The 27045-nt window shown below is 45.5% G+C and overlaps 2 protein-coding genes across 3 annotated transcripts in view; one reads left to right on the top strand and one right to left on the bottom strand.

The window, feature by feature from the left end:
- Positions 1-51: 51 nt before the first annotated feature.
- SGCB (sarcoglycan beta) lies at positions 52-20280 on the bottom strand. Of its 2 annotated transcripts, none has more exons than XM_083168501.1 (6): positions 20259-20280; positions 12445-12651; positions 10675-10860; positions 9804-9995; positions 5495-5626; positions 52-3574 (listed from the first exon to the last, which is right to left on the bottom strand). In XM_083168501.1, exons 2-6 carry the CDS (start codon positions 12622-12624, stop codon positions 3374-3376), a joined length of 891 nt encoding a protein of 296 aa, XP_083024627.1. In that variant the 5' UTR covers positions 12625-12651; positions 20259-20280; the 3' UTR covers positions 52-3373. The 2 variants fall into 2 exon arrangements, with proteins under 2 accessions (XP_083024627.1, XP_083024619.1); XM_083168493.1 differs by lacking the exon at positions 20259-20280 and adding an exon at positions 15845-15952.
- SPATA18 (spermatogenesis associated 18) overlaps positions 19906-27045 on the top strand; it is a 27435-nt gene continuing 20295 nt past the window's right edge. Inside the window, exon 1 of the mRNA XM_083168486.1 lies at positions 19906-20141. Coding sequence (XP_083024612.1) covers positions 20055-20141 — 87 coding nt within the window. The 5' untranslated portion in view covers positions 19906-20054. The remainder of the gene's footprint in view (positions 20142-27045) is intronic.

Genomic DNA, 27045 nt, shown 5'->3' with positions numbered 1-27045 from the left:
TAATGAGAGCACAAAAAAAGACACCGTCCCATATCGAAACACACATTCATGTACAAGTTTTTAAATTTTTTATTTCTTATGATGTTTTTAATGTACAACAATTGAAAAAACAATTCTGATATATATGCAAAAATAAATATTTTAATATTTGCGGCACACACATTCGTGATTAATACCTTATGGTTAGGGTCATACCTGTATTAGTGTTTTCTCACCAGAGCACAATTATAGCTTTAGTCCTATTTAATATTTGTAGACACCTTTCTAAGTCATTTAGGTTGGCTAGGTATAATAGTACATGAGGATAGACCACAAACAGAAATTCCACAGAATGGCAAAATTCATCTTAGTAAATCCATAGTACACTGAAAGTTGCTACTCATCTTTGGGATGGTGCCCATACACACGGTGCGATCCTGCTTTGCAAGGTGATGCAGGATCCCATGCAATCGCACAATGAAACCCCCTGCTTTGACACAAGTATTCGGCAACAGATTGGCTGGAGCACGGCCTGTAGTAGATTATAAAACTCCTCTGAGCCAAGAAATCTAAAAATCACATTAGCAATACGGGGTCAAAGGACGCACTTGAGGATTAATCATCATATAGGAATAACCTGGGAGAAACAATGAATCATTTTGTTACACGTAGGTAAGTACATTCCGCACATATCATGTAAGAATGTACAAGGGCAGATTGTGAAATGTGTAGTGTCCTGGTTCAACTGAATAGAGTGTGCTAACAAAAGTGCACCTGCAGAATGTCGACACAGACAGAATGTTGACATGTTAAATGTAAACACTGGATGAAATGTGGATATCGACAAAATTTCGAGATTCGGCAAGTCGACAATTCGGTATTACTTTGACTTTGAATATCTTTAACCGCAGCCTAAGCCTAACCTTATATTGTATGTCGACATTATGGCAGTAGACATTCTGAATGTCGACTATAAGACTGAATACAAACTTGTATAGATACTGTATGATGACAATTAGCAGCTTGAACAGAATACACAATGGTAACCTGCTTGTCTTCACAACCTCTTGTGTCTCCTTTGTGTCTACTTTATTGGACAGCTACCACCAGGCCAGTAAGCTGAAAACATTTTAGGGGAGAGATATATTAAACCTTTGTAGTGTGATACAGTGGATCAATTGCCCTTTGCAACCAATCAGACTGTGCTCTCTAAATAACAGTAAAGCCCCATACACAATAAGCGATATTTTCAACGATATTGCTCATTTTGGCCCTTCTGCGCAATACCGTTTGTAATATTGTCTAGTGTGTATGCCCAATGTCATGAATGAAGAATGCTCCCATGAGTCGTCTGTACATGCAGCTCAATTTGATCATATCATCAATGACTGCATGTATGGAGCGGGGGCCGGTCAATATCATTAATGATATCATCAACAATTTCCCTTGAACTTCCAGGTGAAGAGCATGTACCAGGGGTAGCCAACTCCAGTCCTCGGGAGCTACCGTTACTGTTTTCCAGGTTTCCTCATAGAATCACAAATGAAGTAGTTAGCCCCACCTGTGGATATTTTAAAATGTTTCATTGCGTAATGAGTGCACCTGTGCACAAGCTATGTGCTCTGGAAAATGTGAACTGTTGGTAGCTCTTGAGGACTGGAGTTGGCTACCGCTGCTCTATGCTCTTCACCTGGAAGTTCAAGGGAAATTGTTGACGATATCGTTCATAGACAATATTGTCTCATGTGTACCCGGCTTTAGAAGCTAGCTGAGTGTCAACGTCTCCACTTTATCACTCTGTAAGGTTTGATACCCCTCCCCCTTTGTGTTGAGCGGTATCCCTACATGTGAACTCAATGGCAGAAGGAGAAGTGGGCTTCTGGGATAACACTGGATGGCAAAAGATGAAGACATGTTGGCAATTCGGTAGATAATGGACTTGTGCAAATCGGCTATAACAAATCATATTAATTGGCGATAATACTAGTAATCAAAAAACTTTTTTTAAAAACTATATTAACACAAGTTAAAAGCAAAAAATACAAACACCAAAGAGAACAACCTGATATATTTTGCCATACAGTACCTGTGCAGTCTTTCCAAACTCATAAATACATGGACTATGTCCAATGTACTGTATATAAGGACACGGCAATACTAGTGGTTCCGTGTGCAGAAGCTAATGTAGGCCACACAAATACAGAAAAATAAGTATATGACTTTGCTATAGCAAATGCTTCCTTAGTCAAAATAAATCTGGGTACACACCTATAGATTTATCTGTCCAATCTGTCTACAAAAAGCTGGTAATGCATGGGACCAAACGGCAATCAATTGTTTGGATACATTTGTTAAATCAAATGTATTTAACCAATTTGTCTGACTGACGTTTATTGACTATTTTCCAAAGATTTATCTGTCCAATCTCTGGTGGGAACAAAAATCTGGTCGTGTATGGGAGCAAATGATGATCAACCATTTGATCCCATATCTGGAAAATGGACAAAAACGATTGGTTGGATAAATTTGTTAAATCAGACAAATGTAACCAATTTGTCTAAACGACCGCTGCCTGTTTCCCACTATTTGGGAGTAAATTGTTGACTGTCATTTGCTCCCAAACATTACCAGAAGTTCTCACCAGATAGATTGGACAGATAAATCTGTAGGTGTGTAGCCAGCTTTAGCTGAGTTTAGTCAGATTAAGATAGAATCGTCAGCCTCCAGAAGGGGGCGCGCGCACGAGACACTTGCGCGCCCCTATTCCTACGGAGCTCTCCGCCGCCTCCTCGCCCCCCCCCCCCCCCCCACCAAACCCTGCCTGTCTCCCTGAAACAGAGATGGGCAGGGTTTCCGCTCCCTGATGCCAAGTGACTAGGAAGCGCATGCCTGTGAGCCGCTCGTGCGTCCCAGTCAGATGGAGCGCCTATCCGCCAGCGCTCCCCAGCGGGGGGCATGTATATCATATAGTCATCTGCACCACTAATAATATCCTAATCCTGTAGGCTAGGAGAGCAATCATAGAACAGGAGTCAGCAGAGACCAGAACATAGGTGATAACATACCTCCCAACATGACCCATTCCAGGAGAGACACAATGCCCTATTCCTGGACTTCTCAATTATGATTACCATCGCCTGTGGTGAGACACCTTTCTTACATCATAAAATAAGAGAGAAGTCCAGGAACAGAGCATTGTGTCCCTCCCGGCATGGGTCATGTTGGGAGGTATGAGATAATCTGATGCTACTAAAATACTGTAGGTGGTAATGTAACAGTGCAGGTTCCCATGTAGCAATAAGTTAATACTGTGAAAATTGGCTGCAAAGCATTATCCCAAACTACAGACACACAAAAAAGAAAAACACAAATAGTGATGTAAGTAAAATACTGCTTAGTATATTGCTCCACAAGGGTTGACTGAGGTTTGGCAACCCATATTTCGACTCTCCACCAGTACCCTGAACAAAGTTCCGTCTGCGCACATGCACAGCTTGTACCGCTCCGTCCCGTCATCGTACATGAGTTCCCCTGTAGCGGTAGGTAGTCGGGAAGGAGTGACCATCACGCTGCCATTCAGAATGATACTGTTCTCCTAATGAGAGAAACACATGTGAAGTTTGGGACTTTGTGGGTCTCATTTATGATCATGGGTACAAATATGAGACAAAGCCTCCCTGTGGTATCAGACGTGCAGACGGTGTTTGTTAGTGGATATTATGTGCACATGAGACTGTATATCCCAAGCTAGCTCTGATGGGGAACGATTCAGACCTAATCGCACGGGCACAAATTCCCACTGCAAATACATTGTGCATGCGTATGGGCCACATGTCTGGGGTGGCAACTGGCCGTTTCATAGGAATGCCAAGAAAAACTCTAGAAGTGACAGAAAAAATGCTGGGAGTGAAAACGCAGGCGTGGTACCAGACTGCGCATGCATAATAGAGGGGAAAATGAGAGTTTGCCCAAACTGCAACGCCTGGTGACAGAAATACAGCAAAAATGGCTGCCTCCACCCTGTTATATCAGTATCTACTGATACTTGCATGTGGCATATGTAGAGTATAAGACTAAGATAAGACACAAAACATTAATAAAAGTCATAAAGCAATAAGTGATACCAGGAAATAATAACTGCTGAAACCTACCAAAGTCTGTAGCGACAGAATGTCTAGGAAGGGGAGGTGTAGTGTGCTTGTCAATCAGGGTATTGGGAATTATTGTGGGGACCTCGGAAAGGAAAGTGCCGGCATGTCGGCAAGTACAGATGTAATGCCGAAGCTCATGAAATGGTGCCGGTCTCCCAAGTTCCCCAGAATGCTTCTTGGCATCCTAAGTGTCAGCAGAAGTATTAACATTCTGGTGTATATGTAATGTACAATGGAAATTCAACTAAACGTAACATTTTTGCATTCCGTTATGTGCAACCCAAACTCCAAAACCATATAAAATTTAGCCTAATAAAAGGAAGCCTATTGGACTAGGTAAGTAACTAAGGGCCTTATTCTAGTTCACTCTTTCTGACAAAATCCTTCTTAGATGGACAAAACCATGTGCACTGCAGGTGGGGCAGATTTTACTTGTGCAGAGAGAATTAGATTTGGGTGGGGGTTTACTTCAAAGTGAGATCTATATTGCAGTGTAAAAATAAAGCATACAGTATTTACCATGCACAGAAACAAAATAACTCACCCAAATCTAATTCTCTCTGCACGTTTTACATTTGCCCCCCTGCAGTGCACATGGTTTTGTCCATCTAAGAAGAATTTTGGGTACTTATGAGTTATCTGGGCGCCCGATTTTTTGATTGTATGCCTTAAGTTAAGGCATACAATCAGATGCGATGCGATGCGATATCGCATCGCATCGCATGCGACCATCGGATGCGATGACCCGATTTTTCCATAGGAATCAATGTTAAAATGGACGGAGTCCATTTTAACATGGAATTCAATGGGAAAAAGGGGTCCTTTTCATACCCCTACTATCCAAGTGGGCATGGAGTTGGATATAAACCTGTGGCGAGCGTAGCGAGCCACCGAGCCCGAAGCGTGGCGAGCGAAGCGAGCCCCGCGAGGGGCCGGTATTCTGTGTCCCCTCGCGGGGCTCGCTACGCTCGCCACGCTTCGGGCTCGGTGGCTCGCTACGCTCGCCACAGGTTTATATCCAACTCCATGCCCACTTGGATAGTAGGGGTATGAAAAGGACCCCTTTTTCCCATTGAATTCCATGTTAAAATGGACTCAGTCCATTTTAACATTGATTCCTATGGAAAAATCGGGTCATCGCATCGCATCCGATGGTCGCATGCGATGCGATGCGATGTGCCCGATCCGACCCGATTTAGAAATCGGGCGCCCAGATAACTCACAAGTACCGAATTTTGTCAGAAAGAGTGAACTAGAATAAGGCCCTGTGTTACCTTAATGAATGAGATACTGTTAGCTGCTATTAGCAAGGTAACCATAGAACAAAGTATTCCTATAAAAGGGTTAGCGTGACATCAACTCACTGCTTTCAAAATAATGTTTCCGCCTGTTCGGAAATCTATGGTCTTCCCCATGATCTGAACGCCCTCATTGCCACGCACAGTGATATGCCCATCAACGGTTATTTTAAGGTCACTGCTTGCACTGCTAGTAATCTGAAATAGAAAGGACATACACATAATGCAATAATAATATGTAATACAGGGCCATTCACTCCTGTCTCCTACCAACAGAAAGGGTTTCTCAGCCTGTGGTGTGGTCACCCCTCCCTAGCAAATTATGGGCCAGATGCACTAAGCTTCAAAAGAGATAAAATGGAGAGTGATAAACATCCAGCCAATCAGCTCCTACTTGTCATGTCACAGGCTGTGTTTGAAAAATGTCAGGCAGGAGCTGATTGGTTGGTTGTTTATCACTCTCCATTTTATCACTTTTGAAGCTCAGTGCATCCGGCCCTATACCTGTTAAATGAAAATTTAAAAGTATGAATTTGTATTTTCTTTGTATGCAGTTGCCACCTGGGCTGCTTCTTAGTACACCCATACCTTCATAAGCAGGGCATGATGCAAAAGGAGGGAACCAACTTTCATTCTAACCCTATGTCTCGCACTCATGTGTACCCCATCTGTGTCACCCCTGTCTGTCTGCCCCCTCCTCCCTTTAGAATGTAAGCTTCAACTAGCAGGGCCCTCTTCCCGCTTGAGCCCTTTCTTCTATTACTTAAACCATCTTCTACTCCATACTCCCTTCGACAGCACCACATCCCTTGGATATCTGCCACCCTAATACTTATTTCAGCTTTGTGTGCTGATGCAACCATGTGTATATACCCTTTACTTGTCCTGTACTATTTTGAACTGTTTTCTTCACTGAAATATCGCTACTTTTCGCTGATGATAGGCCGAATTTACATTTGCAATATTCAGTATATCCAACCAATAGAAATGTCCCCACTGTTGCATAGCATGCGGATCGGCAAAAATGGCCACTAAAGAGTCGAATCCGTGGACTCATTGAATAGGAAGTGTGCCGATATTTTCAGCTGTCACATAGGAAATACCCAGCCTGTGTGTGACTCTCTACCAATCACTTCATATGAGGGAATTACCTGGCCGTCATAATCTAACTGACCATTCGCTCAAATTAAGGAAAGGAGAAATTCAACAGGGTAAAACTGTGACATAATCTGGGGGTACATTTTTTTTTATTTTTGTCACAATGCAGATGTATGTCATTCTATGTTTAATTTATTTAATAGGACCTTCAATGTGCTAGCTGAGGCTAGCTGTTGTACCCAGTGCAGTGTTTGCGTTATAGGCAATGTATCCCCCTAGCTTCAGAAATTATTTTTTGAACGCATGTAACAATCTGAATATAAACAGTATAATATTTGGATTGTGTACACATAATTTAAGCTGCATTAGATACACATCAAATACCCTGAAAGAAATAGGATGATTCAATTAAGCCTATGTAACAAGTGCACACCGGTTGTACACTCTGCGGAACACAGCTACGATTCTGCCTGCGGAGAAAGTGTGCAAGTGTAGCAGCGGCCCAGAAATGAGTGGATGCCCACGCTGTTACCTCCCACAAACAATGCTTGCCTGTCAATCAGCTGGCGTGGGTATAAGCAGTGTATGCAGGTTCGCAGATGGGTGCATTCAGTGTGATGAATTGGCAGATTACCAATAATTGCTTGTTTGCTAAATAATCGGCATGGCGTACTACCGTGAATCAGGTCCCATGTTTGTTATGGTGGGTGGTTACAAATTCTCAGGTACTTGTGTAGTTTGGCGGCGCCCATCGCATCGCATACCATAAGGCATACGATGGTTTGCGATGTGACGCAATATCGCGCGATATTGTACAATGCCATACAATTTTAAAATTGTATGACATTGTATATGGCATACAATGCCATACAATGCGATGCGATGCGATTAAACATTGTATAAGCACCCTAATGGGTGCTTACAATGTTAAATGCACCCCCCCGCCACCCCCCCACTATAAACGTGAACCCGAAGCGTGGCGAGCGCAGCGAGCCCGCATGGGGCGGCGGTACGCGTCCTCCGACCTTTTCATAGCCCCACTATCCACGTCGGCGTGGAGTTGAGAATAGAAAGTGTGGCAAGCGCAGCGAGCCACCGAGCCCGAAGCATGGCGAGCCCCGCGAGGGGACCCAGAGACCTGTGAAGGCCGCGAGGGGACTCCGATACCTGTGAAGGTATCCGCGTCCGCTCGCCACGCTTCGGGTTCGGTGGCTCGCTGCGCTCGCCACACTTTCTATTCTCAACTCCACGCCGACGTGGATAGTGGGGGTATGAAAAGGTCGGAGGACGCGTACCGCCGACCCTCGCGGGCTCGCTGCGCTCGCCACGCTTCGGGTTCACGTTTATAGTGGGGGGGGGGGGGGGGTGGCGTGGGGGTGCATTTAACATTGTAAGCACCCATTACGGTGCTTAAAAGCACCCTTTAGGGTGCTTATACAATCTTTCATCGTATAGGGGGCAAAAATCGCGTCGCATCGCATGCCATCGGGTGCATGGCATGCGATGCGATTAAAACATTGCGCGATGGAAATCGGGGGCGCCGCCAAAATACACAAGTACCAATTCTCATATTATTGGGGTGTATGCTTGGGTATCCGCATGATAGGGCGATAGTATATTAGTTAACCCCATATGATCGACAGGCATTAGTTTGGCAAATACAAAAGGTAGACAGTGTTTACTGCTGAAGTCACAAAAGTCGACAGGTTGAAATGGTCGACACACATTTTTTTCAACTTCTCCATCGCTTACCATCCAAGTGGACTACAACAGGGAATGGTGACCTTGCCCGAAATGTGTTGGGCGAAGCAGTACACTAGGGGCCTAATTCTGGTTCACTAGCAAGAGCAAACTCCTTCCTTAATGGACAAAACCATGTGCACTGCAGGTGGGGCAGATGTAACATGTGCAGAGAGAGTTAGATTTGGGTGGGGTTTTACTTCAAACTGAAATCTATACTGTATTGCAGTGTAAAAATAAAGCAGCCAGTATTTACCCTGCACAGAAACAAAATAACTCACCCAAATGTAAATCTCTCTGCACATGTTACATCTACCCCACCTGCAGTGCACATGGTTTTGTCCATTAAAGAAGGAGTTTACTTTTGCAAACCAACCAGAATCAGGCTTTAATTGGGTTCACGTGTGGTTTAAATGGTAAATGCACCCATAAAACACTTTGTATCAGTCAATCTTTCAGGTGTACCTGTAACCTCTTGCATGTCGACCATATGGGGTTGATTTAGTGACTGTTGATCTAACCTTGGTCAACCCAATCATCCACACCCCAATACTTGATATCTGTTGACTGGGCAAGGGTTATGGTGTGTACACATGGTAAGATTTGGCTTCCGATGTTCCCGATATAGGGAACATCGGAAGCCAAATTGCATGCAAATTACATGCTTTTTTAGGGTTTGCGAGCCCGATGCGCACTCCCGTGTGAGCGCAAATCGGCAGCCAGATAGAGAGGGCAGGCAACACTATATAGTGCAGATCTGCACTATATAGTGTAAATTGTGCCCCTCTAGCATGCCGTGCGATGCGAGTCCCGATGCGATCTGATCGCATCGGTATCTCACGGCATATCCTGCCGTGTTTACACACCATTACACAAACTCCCTGCCAAAACAACAGATATCATATGTATCTTTAAGGTGCTCATACACTATGCGATTTTGGGCGGATTTTGCCGCTACACCGACCCCACTGCTCCTGACCAGCACCGCCAATGCACCCGCCACCAGCCCCACTGCTCCCCACCGCCCTTCAGCTCCCCGTTTTCTTTTAACATGTGATAAATCGCATACGATTTATCACATGTAAAAAATGGCACATCAAGTGCCAAATTGTATGTGAGCCTCCCAGGGAGCTGCCGGGCGGATCGCAGGAGAATTGGGTCCTTAGGACAAGTCGTCCCAATGTATGGGGGCTTAAAACTCATAAGCTGGAAACACATGACTGCACATTTGCTGTGCAATCATGGTACCTGTGACCACTCTGCAGGACCATCATGTAGTGTGTACACACCGTACTGCACATCAGATGGGACGATACAATGTAAGATGCGGATTGGGTCACAGTAACCATGTAAGGATATATCCGGTCATCATATGGTAGTGTGCCCAGCTTTTTCCAGCTGAATACTGTGTCCCCTAAAACTGTCAGTTTTGAAGACCTAATAAGTCTGAAGTCATTTAGGCTGTCAGACATCTACACAGTCATTTTAGTCACTTGTTTGCAAAAATGAAGATACAAATAAGATGGTTTGTCTGTACCCTTTCTGTAGATGCTTTCTGGACATTTAGGGTTTTCACTCCTTTTGGCAAATGAAATTCATGCTTCTCATAATCAGTGCTGAACAAGGTGTTCTGCGTTCGGGGGTCCACAAATTCCATTCCGATGTCACTGGTGATGGAAGTTTTATCCTTATCCACACTCAGTACTGTGGAACCTTGCTGAAGAATCACCTGCAAACACAAAACATGTAACTGGCTACCTTGCTGGGATAACTCATATCAGTGGATCACATGGGCAATATCATAATATCAACCTAAACCAGGAGATGCAGTTCATGCTGGTGCCTAAACTTAAATCCAAGTGACTTGTTGGGCAATGTGTGACCAATATGGCCTGCAGTACTAAAGGGATGTTACAGATCACCACAAAACTCTGCACCAGCTTCCCAATGGAAGGAATACCGGCAGTGGTCAGGTAAGTATACGTACCTTCCCTCTGCCCCCCTATCCCTCCCTCCACACAGCCTAACACTAAACCTCCCCCACAGCCTAACCCTTCCCGCTAGTGCTGAACCCTTCCCCCTGTACCCCACTACCCAAACCTTACCCCCTTCTAAATGCCTAACTCTAACCTTTCACCTCCTCCCCCCGCAGCTAAAGTCCGCCCTATTTGCCTAAACCTATCCCTCACCAACCCTTACCCGGGCTAACCCTAACACGCCCCGCTTAATTATGATCAGCATCCCAGCAGTCGGGATTCCTACGCCCCCTTCCTCATTGATGTCGGGATTCTGGCATCGGTGTCATGGCAGTAGTTGCGATACCGGCTTCGGTACTGTGAACACAAACATCCCCACCACCGGGAGGCTGAACGCTTCCGAAACACATTGTTTGAGCCCAGCTAACTTACAGGTTGGTTGTTGCCAGTGATCACCAGGTCTTCATTCCGTCGTCCTCCCACCGTGCTCTTGTATAAAGGATGTATTATGCCCATGTCTGATGTTTGTTTAAACCGGAGCAAGCCGCTGTCATGAAACTCCATGCTTTCACAGCCACTAGGACCGATGCGGATTACAACCCATATAACCAGTGTGATCTGGGGGAAATAGGGCAGGCTTGTTACCCTTATCACAAATATCTGTGCTATAAACAGTACTGAGCTATATATACAGTGAAACAGCGTTACCATATATATACTATCAGTCCGATTGTGTATGATACTTTCTAAATGACATATTTATCTATGTTCATGGTTATCCCTCCAATCCGTATTACATTACAGTGAGCCATCCTATGGCACTACCAACATCCAGTCACTGACCACACTCACATGCCATTGTCGTCACTGGCAAATATGATTTTGAATCCTACTTAATCTGATCCTATTTGGATGGTTCACAGACACTGGTGAGGGGAGGTGTTTGGGGACATATAGTTTGGGAATGCTGGATGCTTACATGCACTAGCTGTCATGTAGTCATAGCATTTGTACAGCGTTTGAGTTATAGCACAAGCAGTAGCCTAATACTAACCTGCTGTCAACATAGTGATTGTCGACACTGACATTCTGAATTGAAATGTTTTGACCATGTCAACATAATGGACAAACAATCAGATGCTATCTACTATCTTCTAAAAGGTGCTAAATAAACAAAAAGTAGTTTCTGATTGGTTGCGAATAGCAACATCCCATCTTCGACATGACTGAATCTCAACATGGGGTTAGGTCAACAGGGTCTTTAGATTGACACAAGAATTGGGTTGACATGGGGGAAGGTCAACATGGGGTTTTCATGGGTTTTTATACCCACATATCAACACAGTCGACATGGACACTGTAGCGTAACGCCATATCCCCGTTCATGGCTCGCTACCTGACCTAGCCATGATGGCGTATAATGAGAACACTTTATAATACAGGTCGGGTATCCCGTATCCGGGCATCCCGTATCCAAATTATTCCAAAAACCGTGTTTTTTTGGAATAATTCAAATCCCCCCCCCCCCCCCTAACCTTCTTTTAATACTTACCAAGTCCTCCGGCATCCATAGCAGGACTTCAGCATCCTCTCCGGCGTCTCCAGCGGTCCCAGGAGTGCTTTGCGCGAGTGCGCGCGAGCCGGTGACGTCACCGGCGCGCCTGGGAACTTGCGCAAAGCACTTCTGGGACCGCTGGAGACGCCGGAGACGGTGCTGGTGGCCTGCCGTGGACCATCGGGGACCTATGGCTAAAAAAAATTATTCCAAAAACCGGAATATTCCCTTATCCGGAATGCTCGTGGTCCCAAGCATTTCGGATAAGGGATACTCAACCTGTATATGAATCAGGCACAGCTTTACGTGAAAACCCCATCATGACTTTAGTAATGTATGCAGATTACTTCAGGTCACTGTATAAACGCAGAAAAACAATAACTCATAATTATACTACCATCATAGACTAAACGATTATTTGTAAAGACTTAACAAATACAAGTTTGCAAATAAGAAAATAAACAAAATAACGAAACAATGAAACATTTATGTACTGTAACACTGCATACATCCATATATGGCCATCTGGGGGCACAGTGATATGTGTATACTATATGTACAGCAGCCACACCTACAGTGGAACCTATGGTAACGTTGTGTACTGGCACATGACATGCAGCAATTGTAAACAAATTCCCTAAACTTACAATTAGGTTGATGACAGCCAAGATAAACAGGAGGATAATCACACAAATTGCTAAGTTGCCTTTCCTGCCTCTCAAGCCAGTTTTATGCAGACGATCTTCGTCTATGGGAATATATCCAGCTTTAAAGTTACTGTTATGCTCTTTATTCACATTTCTGCGCTCCACAGCTTTCTCACGCATCGACTTCTTCACAGGCCCATTGAAGCTCTGTAAAAGAAGAGCAGAAAATGAAATTCCATTCAGCACTTTTTGCTTATGTGTCTACCGTTCTACAATCGCTACTACCCCTTTTACACCAGAGCCACGACCCGGGTTATTGCCGCTCCAGTCCGGGCCGGGGCTTGGTGTAAAAGGGGTAAAAAAAAAAATAACCCGGGTCCTGTTACCCGGTGTCCGACCCGGCAAATGTTTTGGGTCAGACACGGTGCTTCCCCAGAGTCAGGGGCTGTGTAAATGGGTTATCCAGGTCATCCGACCCTGGGACCCATTTCCACCAATCAGGGAGCCCCAACCTCCGGACCGCAGCGCCCTGCGGTCAGTCCGAATGTTGGGCAGGGGTACTACGGAGACAGCAGCGGAGGCTAGGCAGAGGTGAATGGATGCCTGACAATCCATTCACCTCATGGACGGAGGCTGGGGGCAGCCCAGCAGCTTACCTGGGTGCTGGGCTTGCTCCCAGCGTGTTGGTTGCTCGGTTCCCTGAAGCTTGGAGATGATGTCATCTCCAAGCACCGGCTCAGGGCACGACTTCACTGGCATCGCCCACCCGGCATAATGCCGAAGGAATGCCAGTGTAAAAGGGAACAACTGCCGGGTCACATCCGGGTCCAAAAACCTGGGTGCAACCGGCAGTTTTGGTGTAAAAGTGGTATATATGCAGCAATTATTGGGTTTTAGACCTGATTATTATCACTTCTTACTGCCACTAATTTCTTATTGTTGCAATAAAAAATAACATTTGCAGGAATGATAAAAAACACACAAGGTGACAGTGACCTCAAAGAAGCCAGTGTGTTAGTAATGAAATAAAGTGGCTATTCTGGTTGATGCGCAGATGTTCACCGTCCATGCTTGAGGATCATTGTGTTTATGTTATCATTACATTTACTCCAAATTAAACACAGATAAACTAGTCACGTGACTAGTCCTGGTCATGTGACACAGTTCTTTCAACAATAAACTTGTTTTTTTTCCCCCTTTTAAATAACAGTAATAATGTATTTATATTCTTACCCCTGTTCATGCATCTTATATAATTGTGATATTATTTCATTGTATATTTATTTAAACCATACTTGCCTACTTTTGAAAACTAGTTTCAGGGAGATTATAGTTGGTAGTACACTTTTGCAAAACACACCATTGAGGGGGCATGTCTTGCTCCACCCAAAGAGCGTGGCTAGTTCCATATATGGAGAGATTGTGAAAAGAGATTGTGAACGTGGCACCTAGAAGCGTGGGTGTGTACTGCTACATCTGAGAGGAATCTTTTATAATGACTTATATCCAAATGTAGATGAGCCCCAAAGCAGTTAGTAAGAGCTACTATACTTGATCAATTGCTGAGAAATGGTGCGGATGATTCCATGTAAATGGATCTGTCTCTCATTCCTTTTTTCCTTAAAAATGTAACAGTGTAATGTGGGCTAGGTGAAATGAGGGAGATTGCTAGACTAATGAGGGAGAGAGGGAGATTTCTGCTATTTCAGGGAGTCTCCTGCAGAATGCAGGAGGGTAGGCAGCTATGATTTAAACTATTTATTTTCACCATACCTGGGTGTAATTCCCCCAAATCAATTCAGGGTATATTAAGAGCTATCTTGCATGGATCAGTCATTCCAGCTTCTGATGAAACACGTTGAGAGTGTGGTCAAGATGCCGGCGTTTAATATACCCGATACTGGCATCGGTATACTGGGGGGACTTAGGCTCCGTACACACTAGGTGATATAATAAGGCTATCGTTTATTTAGGCCCTTCTAAGCCATATAGGCCCTTATTCAGATCTGATCGCAGTACAAATTTGTTCCCAAAATGGGCAAAACCAGGTGCACTGCAGGTGGGGTCTGGTGTACTATGTATAGAGAGAGTGAGATTTGTGAGAATTGTTTTCTTTCTGCGCAGGGTAAATACTGGCTGCATTTTTACACTGCAATTTAGATTTCAGTTTCAACACACCCCATCCAAATCTAACTCTCTTTGCACGTTACATCTGCCCCACCTGCAGTGCACATGGTTTTGCCCATTTTGAGAACAAATTTGTACTGCGATCAGATCTGAATAAGGGCAATTGTTCATTATATCTCACAGTGTGTACGCCTCCAACAACGCACGATGTGTGCTCCTGTGGGTCGTCAATGACCAGCCCATTGTCAGTGCATGCACAGATGAGGGATATCTTAGTCTAGTGTGTATGCTCAATGTCGCTTCCATGCAGCGTTAACAGCCCCCCCATGCCTGTATCGGGATACCAAGATCAATCTTATGACCGCGGACACAATCACAATGCACTGTGGGGATTATTCTGGTTGATTTACTCGGATGCGAATTTGCATCCTTGCGAGTCAACCAGATCCTGCCTTGCAAATGGTGGTCCGCAGGCCCATCATTCGCAAGGTGCATTCCTTCACACTGCATGCGAATGGATGTTTCACATAGACATCCATTCACATGCAACCTTACATATGCGTGTATGCTGTGTGGGGGGGGGGGGGGGGGGGAATCCCCATGAAATGCTTGGCGTTCCCATATGATAATGGACCAGCCCGCCGCCCCACGCCCGCAAGGTCTGTTCGCTGTAAATGCACGTACCTACCACATGCACAGAAATGGGGATTCAAAAACCATCGCCTCCCCCTGTGAACGCATATGGGCTTGCGAATGACCTCAATAGGGTCCCATATGTAGCATCTCAAGTGTTGCATAACTCCCTACTTCATTTGTGATTGATATGTTTTGAACAAGTTAATTAATAAGAATGCTCTGAGCACAGGTGACGGCAATCATAAATGAAGAGGGAAGTCCAGAAACAGCATTGTGTCCCTCCTGGAGAGGGTCATGTTGGGAGATATGGTGTTGTATGTTATATAGACTCATTGTGGCTTCTCATGTGATGTATGTAAGACACTGTATAGCTTATCACGTGTTGTGTGTAGAAGACAAAATGCACTGTATGTCATCTTAGTGAGCGATGTATGCACTGTGTGTCTGTATGACATCCCGAGTGTGTGAGCAGCCCTCTTGTGTGTGTGAGGTTGGGGATGCAGAGCAGCAGGAGGTGTGTGGGATTATGTTATATAAGGGGATGCAATACTCTACTGTCTATCTATGCATTGCGTATAAATTCCCCAACTCTTCCTCCTCCGCAGCACAGTAATGAACAGCGCCTTCTATCACCGACCTGCTCCGCAGCCGCCATCTTTATCCCTGCTGTGCTGTCTCCCAGTCTGACAGCCCCCCCGGACCAGACCATCGGCACGCATGAGAGGGGTGGGCTTGAGCCCGTTACACTGTGACTGAGCGGTCTCACAATGGTTTGTTGGATGCCTTTTAAGACATTATCATAACACTGTAGCTTCAGAAATAATATGATATTGTATAGTGAATAAAATAATAAAATATTAATCGTGCCCCCCCCCGAAAGGAGTACATGGTATATTCCTGTGGTACATTAGGAATGTGTGGCACTGGGACGGAGTATAACTGGCTGCCCACCACCACCCAGTAGTACCCACCCACCCAGACCAGTAGCAGCTGCTATTCGTGTCTCAGTCAGTAATACATTACCGTGCATATAAATAGCATTGTCAGGAGTCACACTATACAGCCCTGGCCGGACACCTCCCAGCTTACATGTGTATTAAATGTTATAAATGACTCAAATGTTTCTTTTCTATAGTATTGATAAAATGTACATTATTGGATTTGGGAGTCATTAGAGCTTACAGTAACTCAACAAATGTGTTGCATATGCCAACACTTACTGTATGCAGGTACTGTATATTACATGGGGCGGATTTAGGGAGGAGGGCGCAACAACAATAATGTTTACTAAGTAGGACAGTTTATAGGGGCAGTATTAGGGTGGCCAATCCCGGGATCGGGATCGGCGGGATCCCGGGATTTGGCCTAAAAAAGTCCGGGATTTCAATCCCGGGATTGGATTATCCAATCCCGGGATTTTCGGGATTAGACTGCGCATGCGCAGTCTAATGCCGGGCAGCGTCTGAGCACTAGCTCAGACGCTGCCCGGCTCCCGAATCCTGACCCCTGCGTGCGGCGATGCGTAGCGTGTCAGTAGAGGTCACGCTGCGCAGCCTTCTGCTGTGCACGCCCCCTTCCAGTCTCCTCCGCACGTCGCCCGCCTCTGCCCGCCCGCATCCTTTCCGGCCTGCGGCCTGGCTGCTAAGAAGGAGGTGCACGAGCCTGGCACCGTGCACCTCCGAACCCACTCCCGGACGGCCGCCCGCCCGCTAATGTAAGTAAATGTGCGGGTCGGCCGGTGTGGGGGTGGGTATGTGTGGAGCAGAACTGTATTAGGGATGCCAATCCCGGGATCCCGAGAATCCCGGGATTGAGCATTTTTCAATCCCTGATCCAGGGATTGAAAAAATGCCCCGGGATTGGCATCCCTAGGCAGTATCTGCATGTCCTATCCATTTACACTCTATTTAAGATGGAATATAGTACAGTACAGTGGATATTTTGCAGTTATTGGTACATTTTGGGCTGAAAGTACTATCACAGGCATCCAAGTGCCGCCCCCAAACATGTGCCGCCCCTAGGCCGGTGCCTCACGTGCCTAATGGGAAATTCGGCTCTGTATATTACACCTTGCAGAAAGCAACTTGCTGCGTATAGCTGGATTTAGGAGCTGATTCAGACTGATGGTTGGGTTTGTGAATGCGTGAATCCCGAGAGCGAGCAGTTTTGGCGAGTTTCACACTCGCCGAACCGTTCGTTATATAGTAGGAGGTAAGGAGGTGGGCAGTGGGCAGGTCGACATGGCTAAGGTCTACACCTGAAATAGGTCAACATGCCTAAGATCAACATGGATGGAAGGCTGACACAAGCATTATGTCGACAATGGCTAGGTCAAAAGGTTGACATGGGTTTTTCACTTTTTCTTGAGCCGACATGGGCCGACAGGCGTTATTTTTATGCCCCAACATCCTTTAGGGCATGGAGGGAGAACAGAATAGTGCTCATGCCTGAAGCATGGCACCAATATGGTGTCCATGTCGACCATGTCGACATTTGGAACAAGAAAACCTGGAACAAAGAAACCCCAAAACTCATGTCGACCTTTTATTTATTTAATTTATTTACAGTTTCTTATATAGCGCAGCAGATTCCGTTGCGCTTTACAATAGTAGACAGTGATAAAACAAACTGGGTAACAACAGACAGACTTGGAGGTAGGAGAGCCCTGCTGCAAGCTTACAATCTATAGGGATATAGGAGGGAAACACAAGGACAGGCACCAGTAATAGCATAGCAGTCCCACCAAGTTACAAGTCCAGAAGGGAAGCTATATAATACATAAGTGCCTCAGAGGGTTATGTGTGTGCTATGTAAATATGATAGGCTTGCCTGAAGAGGTGAGTTTTCAGGGAACACTTGAATGTTTGGAGGCTAGTGGAGAGTCTCATTGTGCGTGGAAGGGCATTCCAAAGGTTGTGGGGGCAGCCCGATGCAAGGAAGATCAGCCTAGCAGCAGCATTCACATTGGCTTGCAGTGGCGAGAGTCTGTTCTTGGGTAGACCAGTTAGGACGGGAGACTATTGCAATAATCAATGCGGGATATAATGAATGCATGGATAAGAGATTTAGTACTGTCTTGAACTTTTGACTGTCGACCTAGCTGATGTCGACCTTCCATCCATGTCGACCTTAGACATGTCGACCTATTTCAGGTGTCCACCCTGCCATGTCGACCTTCATTGGTCGACCCAATGCATGCCGACCTAATGTAGGTCAACCCAATGACCCATTCCCTTTTCCATGCCTATTTGATGGAGTTTGTATTAAAAGTGTCCCCCAGCTGTGGCATTTCCCTGCTGGTTGTTGGAGCCAATGCTGGTTTCAAGAATACAGGGGACCCCTACTCTTTTTGTCCCCAGTATTTCTAAAACCAGGACCAGCTCAAAGAGCCCGGGGCTCCTGGGAACTCGGCAGCTATGTAAATATGGCCACTGGCACACACCTATAGTGTGCAAAGCGGAGAAGCACTGAGCAGAAGAGGCGCTCTCTCCGCTCTCCATCCTCTGCTGTGGTAGCGGTGGCCGGCGGACAGTCAGCTTTGAAAACTCCCATAGAAATGAATGGGTGGCCACTGATTGGCTAAGAGATCTCACTCAGCCAATCAGCGGCCGCCCATTTATTTGTATGGGAGCTTTGGTAGTGGCAGGCGGGCAGATTTAAAACTCCCATACAAATGAATGGGCGGCCGCTGATTCATTTATATGGGAGTTTTTAAGTCTTCTGCCAGCCCACCGCTACCAAAGCTCCCCGGGAGCCCTTTTACATACAATCTATGGCATGCAATAAATCATAACAAGTGCCAAATCGTATGAAGCCCTTCTCGGGGTCTGACTTGTCCTTTGGACAAGTCGGACCTGTGTATGGCCACCTGTACTCACATTTGTACAGACTGGGAAAACAATTGATGGTGAGTGAATTGTGTATGGATGTGCGACTGGATACCCGATGTTCACAATTCACTTGCAGATTTACACGAGGTGGGTTTTCACTCTGGGTGACTGCTAACTACTCGCAGTCATCTGCAACTTTGCAGATCAGCAATCAGGTCTGAATCAGGCCCTTATTACCTAATGTTAATGCAAAATGTAATTTAGCTAATACAAGGGTATGTTTGTCTGCAGTCAGAAAAACCTGCTACCCACTGATTTTGCACCTACCGCCTCAACCATCAACATTAGCATCACAGCAGTTATAAGTCAGGACTGATTCAGACCTGTTTGCAGGGCATATTTCTTCTCAAACGGGCAAAATCATGCTTCACTGCAGGTGGGGCTGATGTGACATGTGCAGAGAGAATTAGATTAGAGTGAAAAACTCATGTCGACCATGTCTATATTGATTACAAGTGTGTGTCGACATTTGTCAATGTCGACCTTGGGTATGCTGACCATTTCAATGTGTCAACCTAGTCACTGTCGACCATTAGTGGTCGACCCAGTGAATGTCAACCTAGACATTGTCTACCCAGTGACCTCATACCCAGCCTATAGACTGATTAAGTATATCCTGTGCAACAGCTCTGCCTCTATCTCTGCCATCTCTTATACACAGGCAGCTTCCACTGCTTATAGTACAGGGGAGGGGATGGCAGCCTACAGAGGAGGGGACAGACCAAAAGTGGGCAGGGGGGAGGGTGGAAGAATAAAGCCGTTGCTACAACTAAAAGGGACAAAAAAACTTAGGGCAGAGGCTCTAGCGGCGTCCCTAACACCCGAGTAATACAACAGTGCCAGTTTGATTGACGTCTCCGACCCTGTATATAAGTAGCCTGCAGGTCACCTGTCAGCAGCATCGTCACCATCAGCATCCAGGCAGCAGCATCACGGCACCGGCTCCCGGGCAAGGCCATGGCAGACACCCTGAGGCGACTGACCAACAGCGAGAAGGGGAAGCTGCTGCAGGACAAGCTGGAGGACTGGTACAAGGACTACCATGTGAGTGCCCCGCACAGCCACACGCACACTGCCCGTTGCACCTCTCTAGCCTGCAGCGTTTGTACAGTACGAGTGTAATGATGGTACTGTGCTCTGCTGTCTGCCATATAGCCGTACCTGTATTCTCTACAATAGCTTGGAGCAATCATTATTCTTACACTATGCTGCTGCTGCATGTGACGCAGACTGCTGCGCTACTCGGGAGACTTTGGTCTGCGGTTCGGGGTGTCCGTTTGCACGGTTGGTCCTATGGGGTCCAGTTATTAAGCCTTCGAGAGAGATAAAGTAAACGAAGATAAAGTCCCAAACCAGCCAGCTCCTAATTGTCATTTCCCAAACGCAGCCTTTAACACGAATCTGATTGTCTAGTACTTTATCTCCGTTCACTTTTATCTCTCTCCAAGGCTTAGTAGATATGCTATCACCTTGATGATAGCAGGTGAATTCAGACAAAAAGCCAATGGGAAAGTCAGAACCAGACATGTCTCTTTCATCAAACAGGTCGTGTTGGCATGTCTATGGATACATGTATGAGAAATGAAGAAATTTGTTTTATTAACATAATTAGTATTAACAGTATATGATAATATTAACACTCAGTTATATATATATATATATATATATATATATATATATATATATATATATATATATATATATATATGCCTTTTAGGGGTCTGGTACTTTTATGTGTTTAATGATTTATAATCCAGCTGGGAATAGTACGCAGGGTTGGTCCTCACTGAGAGGAATGACTGTGACAAGTTCCTGTGTGCTGCTGTGTGTATAATGTACTGTACACAGTGCGGGTGCTGCAGTTACTGTACATTGCACTGATTGCATTGCGAAAGAAAGCGGTAACCAGGGACGCTCGTTGTCATGGAGACAAAAAACCCTTTCATGGGAGAAACCTGCTCCCCAGCCAGCAGCAGCAGCAGCCAGTGCTGTAACCGCAGTACTACATTCACCTGAGTTTACAGCCCTGTAAATTACAGGAAGTGGTTGGAAAGATTGTACCCATTGACTGTATATTTATGTATTTAACCCCTACACAGTGCTTTGGAACAGGAACACAACACAACTCAGCTTTTGATGTTACAATATAAAAATAAATAAATTATTAATAATAATAATAATAAAAAAAAAAATAGGTTTCCTCCCACAATCCCTAAAATATACAGGTAGGTTAATTGGCTTCTGACAAAATTTACCCTAGAATGTCTGTGTGTGCGTGTACATGTGGTAGGGAATATAGATTGTAAGCTCCACTGGAGCAGGGACTGATGTGAATGTTCAAATTGTACATTTACATTGGAAACCCGTTCGAGTGCCGCCCCCTCTGTGTCTCTTGACACTCATCCTTATACATTCACTTGGGAGGGCACCCCGGTTGTTGTTCAGGACTGCATATCCGAGTGCCGGACCCAAACTTCGTATATATATATATATATATATATATATATATATATATATATATATATAGAGAGAGAGCAACAATTGGCTTTGATGTAGCATTTCACAAGGGTGTGGATCATTTGGTTTACAACAACTAGGTCAACAAACATTGGGTCGACACCACTAGGTCGAGAGGCAGCAAGGTCAACATGGGTCTAGGTTGCGATGGGTCAAGGTCGACATGGGTCTAGGTCGACAGGACATTAGTTCGACACAAGCATTAGGTCGACATGGGCAAGTTCGACAGTCAAAAGGTTGACATGGGGTTTTTCACTGTTTTTTTTTACCAGAATTTGGACACAGTCGAGATGGACACAGTTTGAAGAGAATCGCAACTTCGCTCGCAATGCTTCGGCCATGGTGCCCGGCACACTATCTTATTCTCCCACTGCGCCCTAGTGGATGGTAGGGCATGAAATACTGCCTGTCGGCACATGTCGGCTCAACAAACAGTGAAAAACCCCATGTCGACCTTTTGACTGTCAACCTTGCCCATGTCGACCTAATGCTTGTGTTGACCTAATGACCTGTCCACCTAGACCCATGTCGACCCAGACCCATGTCGACCTTGTTGCCTGTCGACCTAGTGGTGTCGACCCAATTCTTGTCGACCTAGTTGCTGTAGATCTAATGACCGTATCCCTTTAACAAGTACATTCTATAAAGCTAAAAGTAGCAGCTGATTGGTTCCCATGGCACAGCCCACTTCTTCACTCTTATCCCCGCTTCATGCATCTATTGTACCCCATTGTCCGAAGCGTTGAACCTGCAAGGGTCTATGTGTCCATCAATTGCACCCACAAACGGTGAAATGAAGAAAAATCTAGTTTTGACAACTTTTTTGTGTTTCCCATTTTCATGTCGACATTTTAGCACTGTCACCCTTTCGATGTTAGACACATTGTACCGACCAACCTTGTTCATGTCAACTGTATTCGGCCAATGTATTGAATATTATTATATACCACACCCAGCAATATAAACATCTATGGAATGCATTTGGGTATGGGTCATTGGGTCGACCAAATTAAGGTCGACATGCATTGGGTCAACCACTGAAGGTCAACATGGCTTAGGTCGACACATGAAAATGGTTGACATGACTAAGGTTCACAGGGTCAAAAGGTCAATACAAGCATTAGGTCGACAATGGTAAGGTCGACAGTCAAAAGGTTGACATGAGTATTCAGGTTTTCTTTTACCTAAATGTCGACATGGAGACCGCATCGGTGCACCGCAACAATCACCATGCATCGGTTATGGTGGTCGCTACGCTGGGCACACTATTCTTATCTCCCTCCATGCCCTAGTGGATGGTAGGGCATGAAATACCGCCTGTCGGCACATGTCGGCTAAAAAAAAAATAAAAGTGAAAAAATCATGTTGACCTTTTGTCTGTTGACCTTCTCATTGTTGACCTAATGTTTTGACCCTGTCGACTTTCAGTGGTCGACCCAATGCATGTCGACTTTAGTAGTGTCGACCTAATGACGGTACACCATGCGTTTTATCTTCCTTGCACCAGGTACATTAGTAAACCCCAATATTAGATTCTTTGTTTCTTAATATTGGTTTTTGGGTTTTCATTTTTTAAGAAGAATACTTAATAATAATAAGTTCACAATTTGTTAATAGTTTCAGCCACTGGTTCCCAAACTTTCTTGAATTACGCCACCAACTTTAGGATTAAAGTTATTTGTTGAGAAATTTGGAAAAAATATAAAATAAATTGTGGCTTCCTGTAATCCTTCAGGCCCCCATACACTATACAACTTACCTGCAATGTGGGTTCTTTTCCTGCGATTGCGGCTGTCAGTTGCAGGATAAAAGCCCAAACTGCAGGTGAATTACAGCGATGTGCGGTCCCATGAGCATCGCACCGGAGCCTGCCGTCTCCTGCTTGTGATTGGCCATATGTTTTATGATTGGCAGCCACTAGCACTGAATTTGCTGAGCACTTTGACCATAAACCATTTGATTTGGCCAGGCACACAGTTCCAGAACTGAGTATGGGTCATAGGGTCGACACTATGAAGGTCGACATACTGTACATTAAGTCGACCACCAAAGATTTATAGGGCTTAGGTCAACACATGAAATATGTTGGGCAGTGGCGTAGCTACGTTTTGGGCGCCCCCCCCCCCGTCACCGCCCCACCGAGCACCCCTACCCCGCCGCCCCGCCGCCCATGCAAACCCCCCCTCAATCCCCCACAGCCTTACCTATCGCGCTGGTCCCGGCGGCTCCGTTCTTCTGCTGAGGACCACCAGAAAATGGCCGCCCCCATACAGCAGACAGTTTCAGAGAACTGTGTGCTATATGGGGGCGGCCATTTTGTGGTGGTCCTCAGCAGAAGAACTGAGCCGCCGGGACCAGCGCGATAGGTAAGTCTGCGGGGGATTGAGGGGGGGTTTAACTATAGCACCGCAGCCCCCGGCGCCCCCACATGCACAGCGCCCCCCCCGCGGTGGCGGGGGCTGCGGTGCTATAGTTACGCCCCTGATGTTGGGTTGTAAGGGCGACACAAGCATTAGATGGACAATGGGAAGGTCGACAGTCAAAAGGTTGACATACTTTTTCCATGTTTTTTTGTCCTGAATTGTCGACGTATGTCGACATGGACTCCCCATGCTTTGAGCTCGGTGCCTTGATATGCTCGGCACACTATTCTATTCTCCCTCCACGCTCTGGTGGATGGTAGGGAATTAAATTCCGCCTGTTGGCACAAGTCGGCTCATTAACACTTGAAAAACTCATGTCGACCTTTTTGACTTTTGACCTTCACATTGTCAACCTAATGCTTGTGTTGGTTGACCTTCTGACCCTGTTGACCATAGCCATGTAGACCGATTTCATGTGTAGAACTAAGCCCTGTCGACCTTTAGTGGTTGTCCTAATGTATGTCGACCTGCATCGTGTCGACCTAGTGACCATATCCCCGAGAACTACTGGTTTACACAAAAAGTGAAGGCATATTTTTATTCATCTTTTTTATTGACGCTACTACTGTAACAATAACATGCGGGTGATCTGCTTTTATTGGAGTTTTTGTTCCAAGAAAATGTGACCTCTCTAATAATAAATGCCACTCTCACTTGTTAGTGACGGAGAGTTGCCCTCTCATCCGGTATTTGGTGCATGTGACAAAGTAAATAATAAAATGATACTTTCCCAGCACTGAATAAAACTGCTTTCAACTCATTTTTCTAGAACGTTTGAATGTGACAGTGACAGTGTGCAGTGTTCTTGTCACTTTAGTGAGTTGCTATGGTTTCAGTGTAACCTGGCATCACGATGACACAGACATAGCGACCACCCTTTATGTTCTCCCACCCCCAACAGGCTCCAGACTTTAGCATGCCGAAAACCAGTAATTCAGGACAATTTTCAAATAGAGTAGAAAGAGAGGAGGTCATTCTGGTCAGTTCGCTCCCCCGTGCGTTCGCACCCAAAATTGCCCTGTTTTCAGGCTCTTTTAATAAATTCCGCATTGTTAACAGTGTTGTATTGTTGTTTTGTTTTGTTAAAGCTATATTTAAATCTAATGGTGTGTACACACGGTAAGATATGCCTTCCGATGTTGACAATATAGTGTCGGCATTGCATGCAGATCGCAAGCAGATTGCAAGGGTTTTAACCCTTACGATCTGCTTGCGATCCTGATGCGCATTCGCCTATCGCAAGACAGATAGTCTTGGCTGCATAATAGACTATATAGTGCAGATCTGCACTCTATAGTCAAAATTGTGGCACTGCATGCATCTGATTGTATCGGGACTCGCATAGCACGGCATATCTACTGTGTGTACACACCATAAGATGTATTTTCATTAGTTGATTTGTCTGCTGTTTTTCTATGGCAGATACTTATATGCATGGGCCAGGTAATACTCAGGTTACATGGGTCAGTGGATAGATGTGTGGACAGTGGTGAATTTTCCATTAGGCATGTGCCCAGGAGCGGCATACGTTTGGGGCGGCACACTTGGATCCTTATTTTGCTGCAGTCAGTTGGAAATATACCAGTACAATCTTGAATGGAGTGTAAATAGGTGGGATATACACATACTCATAGGGCCTTATTCTAGTTCACTCTTTCTTACAAAATCCTTCTTAGATGGACAAAACCATGTGCACTGCAGGTGGGGCAGATGTTACTTGTGCAGAGACAATTAGATTTGGGCGGGGTTTTACTTCAAAGTGAGATCTATATTGCAGTGTAAAAATTAAAGCAGTCAGTATTTACCCTGCACAGAAACAAAATAACTCACTCAAATCTAATTCTCTGTGCACATTTTCCATCTCCCCCCCCCCCCCCTGCAGTGCACATGGTTTTGACCATCTAAGAAGGATTTTGTCAGAAAGAGTGAACTAGAATAAGGCCTATAGTTACCTACCCTCCTGCATTCTGCAGGAGACTCCCTGAAATAGTGGCAATCTCCCTCTCTCCCTCATTAGTCTAGCAATCTCCCTCATTTCACCTAGCCCACATTATGTAGCTGTTAAATTTTTTGGGGAAAAAAGTAATGAGAGATAGATACATTTACATTGAATCATCAGCACCAAATCGAATTCTCTCTGCACATTTTACATCTGCCCCCCTGCAGTGCACATGGTTTTCTCCATCTAAGAAGGAATTTGGGTACTTGTGTATTATCACGGCGCCCACAATTTCCATCGTACGACATAGTTATGGTCACATCGCATTGCATGCGATCCATTTGCATGCGATGCAACGCGACCCAATTTTTAATTGTACAGGCACCCTGATGGGTGATTGCTATGTTAAATGCACCCCCATTGTTAACGCCAACCCCACTATCAACGCCAACCCGAAGTGTGGTGAGCGCAGCGAGCCTGCGAGGGGCGGCGGTACGCATCCTCCGACCTTTTCATACCCCCACTATCCACGCCGGCGTGGATTTGAATTTAGATAGTGTGGCGAGCGCAGCAAGCCACCACGCCTTCGCGTATTACTTCACATGTAATCCGCATCCCCTCGCCACGCTTCGGGCTCGGTGGCTCGCTGCGCTCGCCACACTATCTAGAATCAACTCCATTCCGACTTGGATAGTGGGGGTATGAAAAGGTCGGAGGACGCGTACCGCCACCCCTTGCAGGCTCGCTGCGCTCGCCACGCTTCCGGTTGGCGTTAATAGTGGGGGTGGTGTTAACAATGGGGGTGCATTTAACATTGTAAGCACCCAGTAGGGTGCTTGTACAATTTAATATCGCATCGCATTGGATGCCATTTCTAATGGCATGCAATGCGATGCAATATTTTATCATACAGTGCGGGTCTGTTGACTAGGAAATCAGCTCCCATCGCATCCCTTCGCATACCTTAATTAGTGGTATGTGATGCGATGGGCGCCGTGATAATACACAAGTACCGGGACGGAGAGGGTTCACGATACTTCCCTAAGCCATCCCTCTGCGACCCCCGCCA

Source organism: Crinia signifera, chromosome 1, assembly GCF_055691185.1.
Source record: "Crinia signifera chromosome 1, ASM5569118v1, whole genome shotgun sequence".
Classification (NCBI taxonomy): domain Eukaryota; kingdom Metazoa; phylum Chordata; class Amphibia; order Anura; family Myobatrachidae; genus Crinia; species Crinia signifera.
This window is presented reverse-complemented; position numbering and strand designations above follow the sequence as displayed.

Excerpts from the sequence above, each read along its gene's own strand:
- SGCB (XM_083168493.1), bottom strand. The coding sequence starts at position 15,916 with ATGGTCTGGTCCGGGGGGGCTGTCAGACTGGGAGACAGCACAGCAGGG. Across the intron at positions 10,861-12,444 it reads TGGCTGTCATCAACCTAATT|ATCACACTGGTTATATGGGT; the intron begins GTAAGTTTAGGG and ends TATTTCCCCCAG. Across the intron at positions 9,996-10,674 it reads TCACTGGCAACAACCAACCT|GTGATTCTTCAGCAAGGTTC; the intron begins GTAAGTTAGCTG and ends TTGTGTTTGCAG.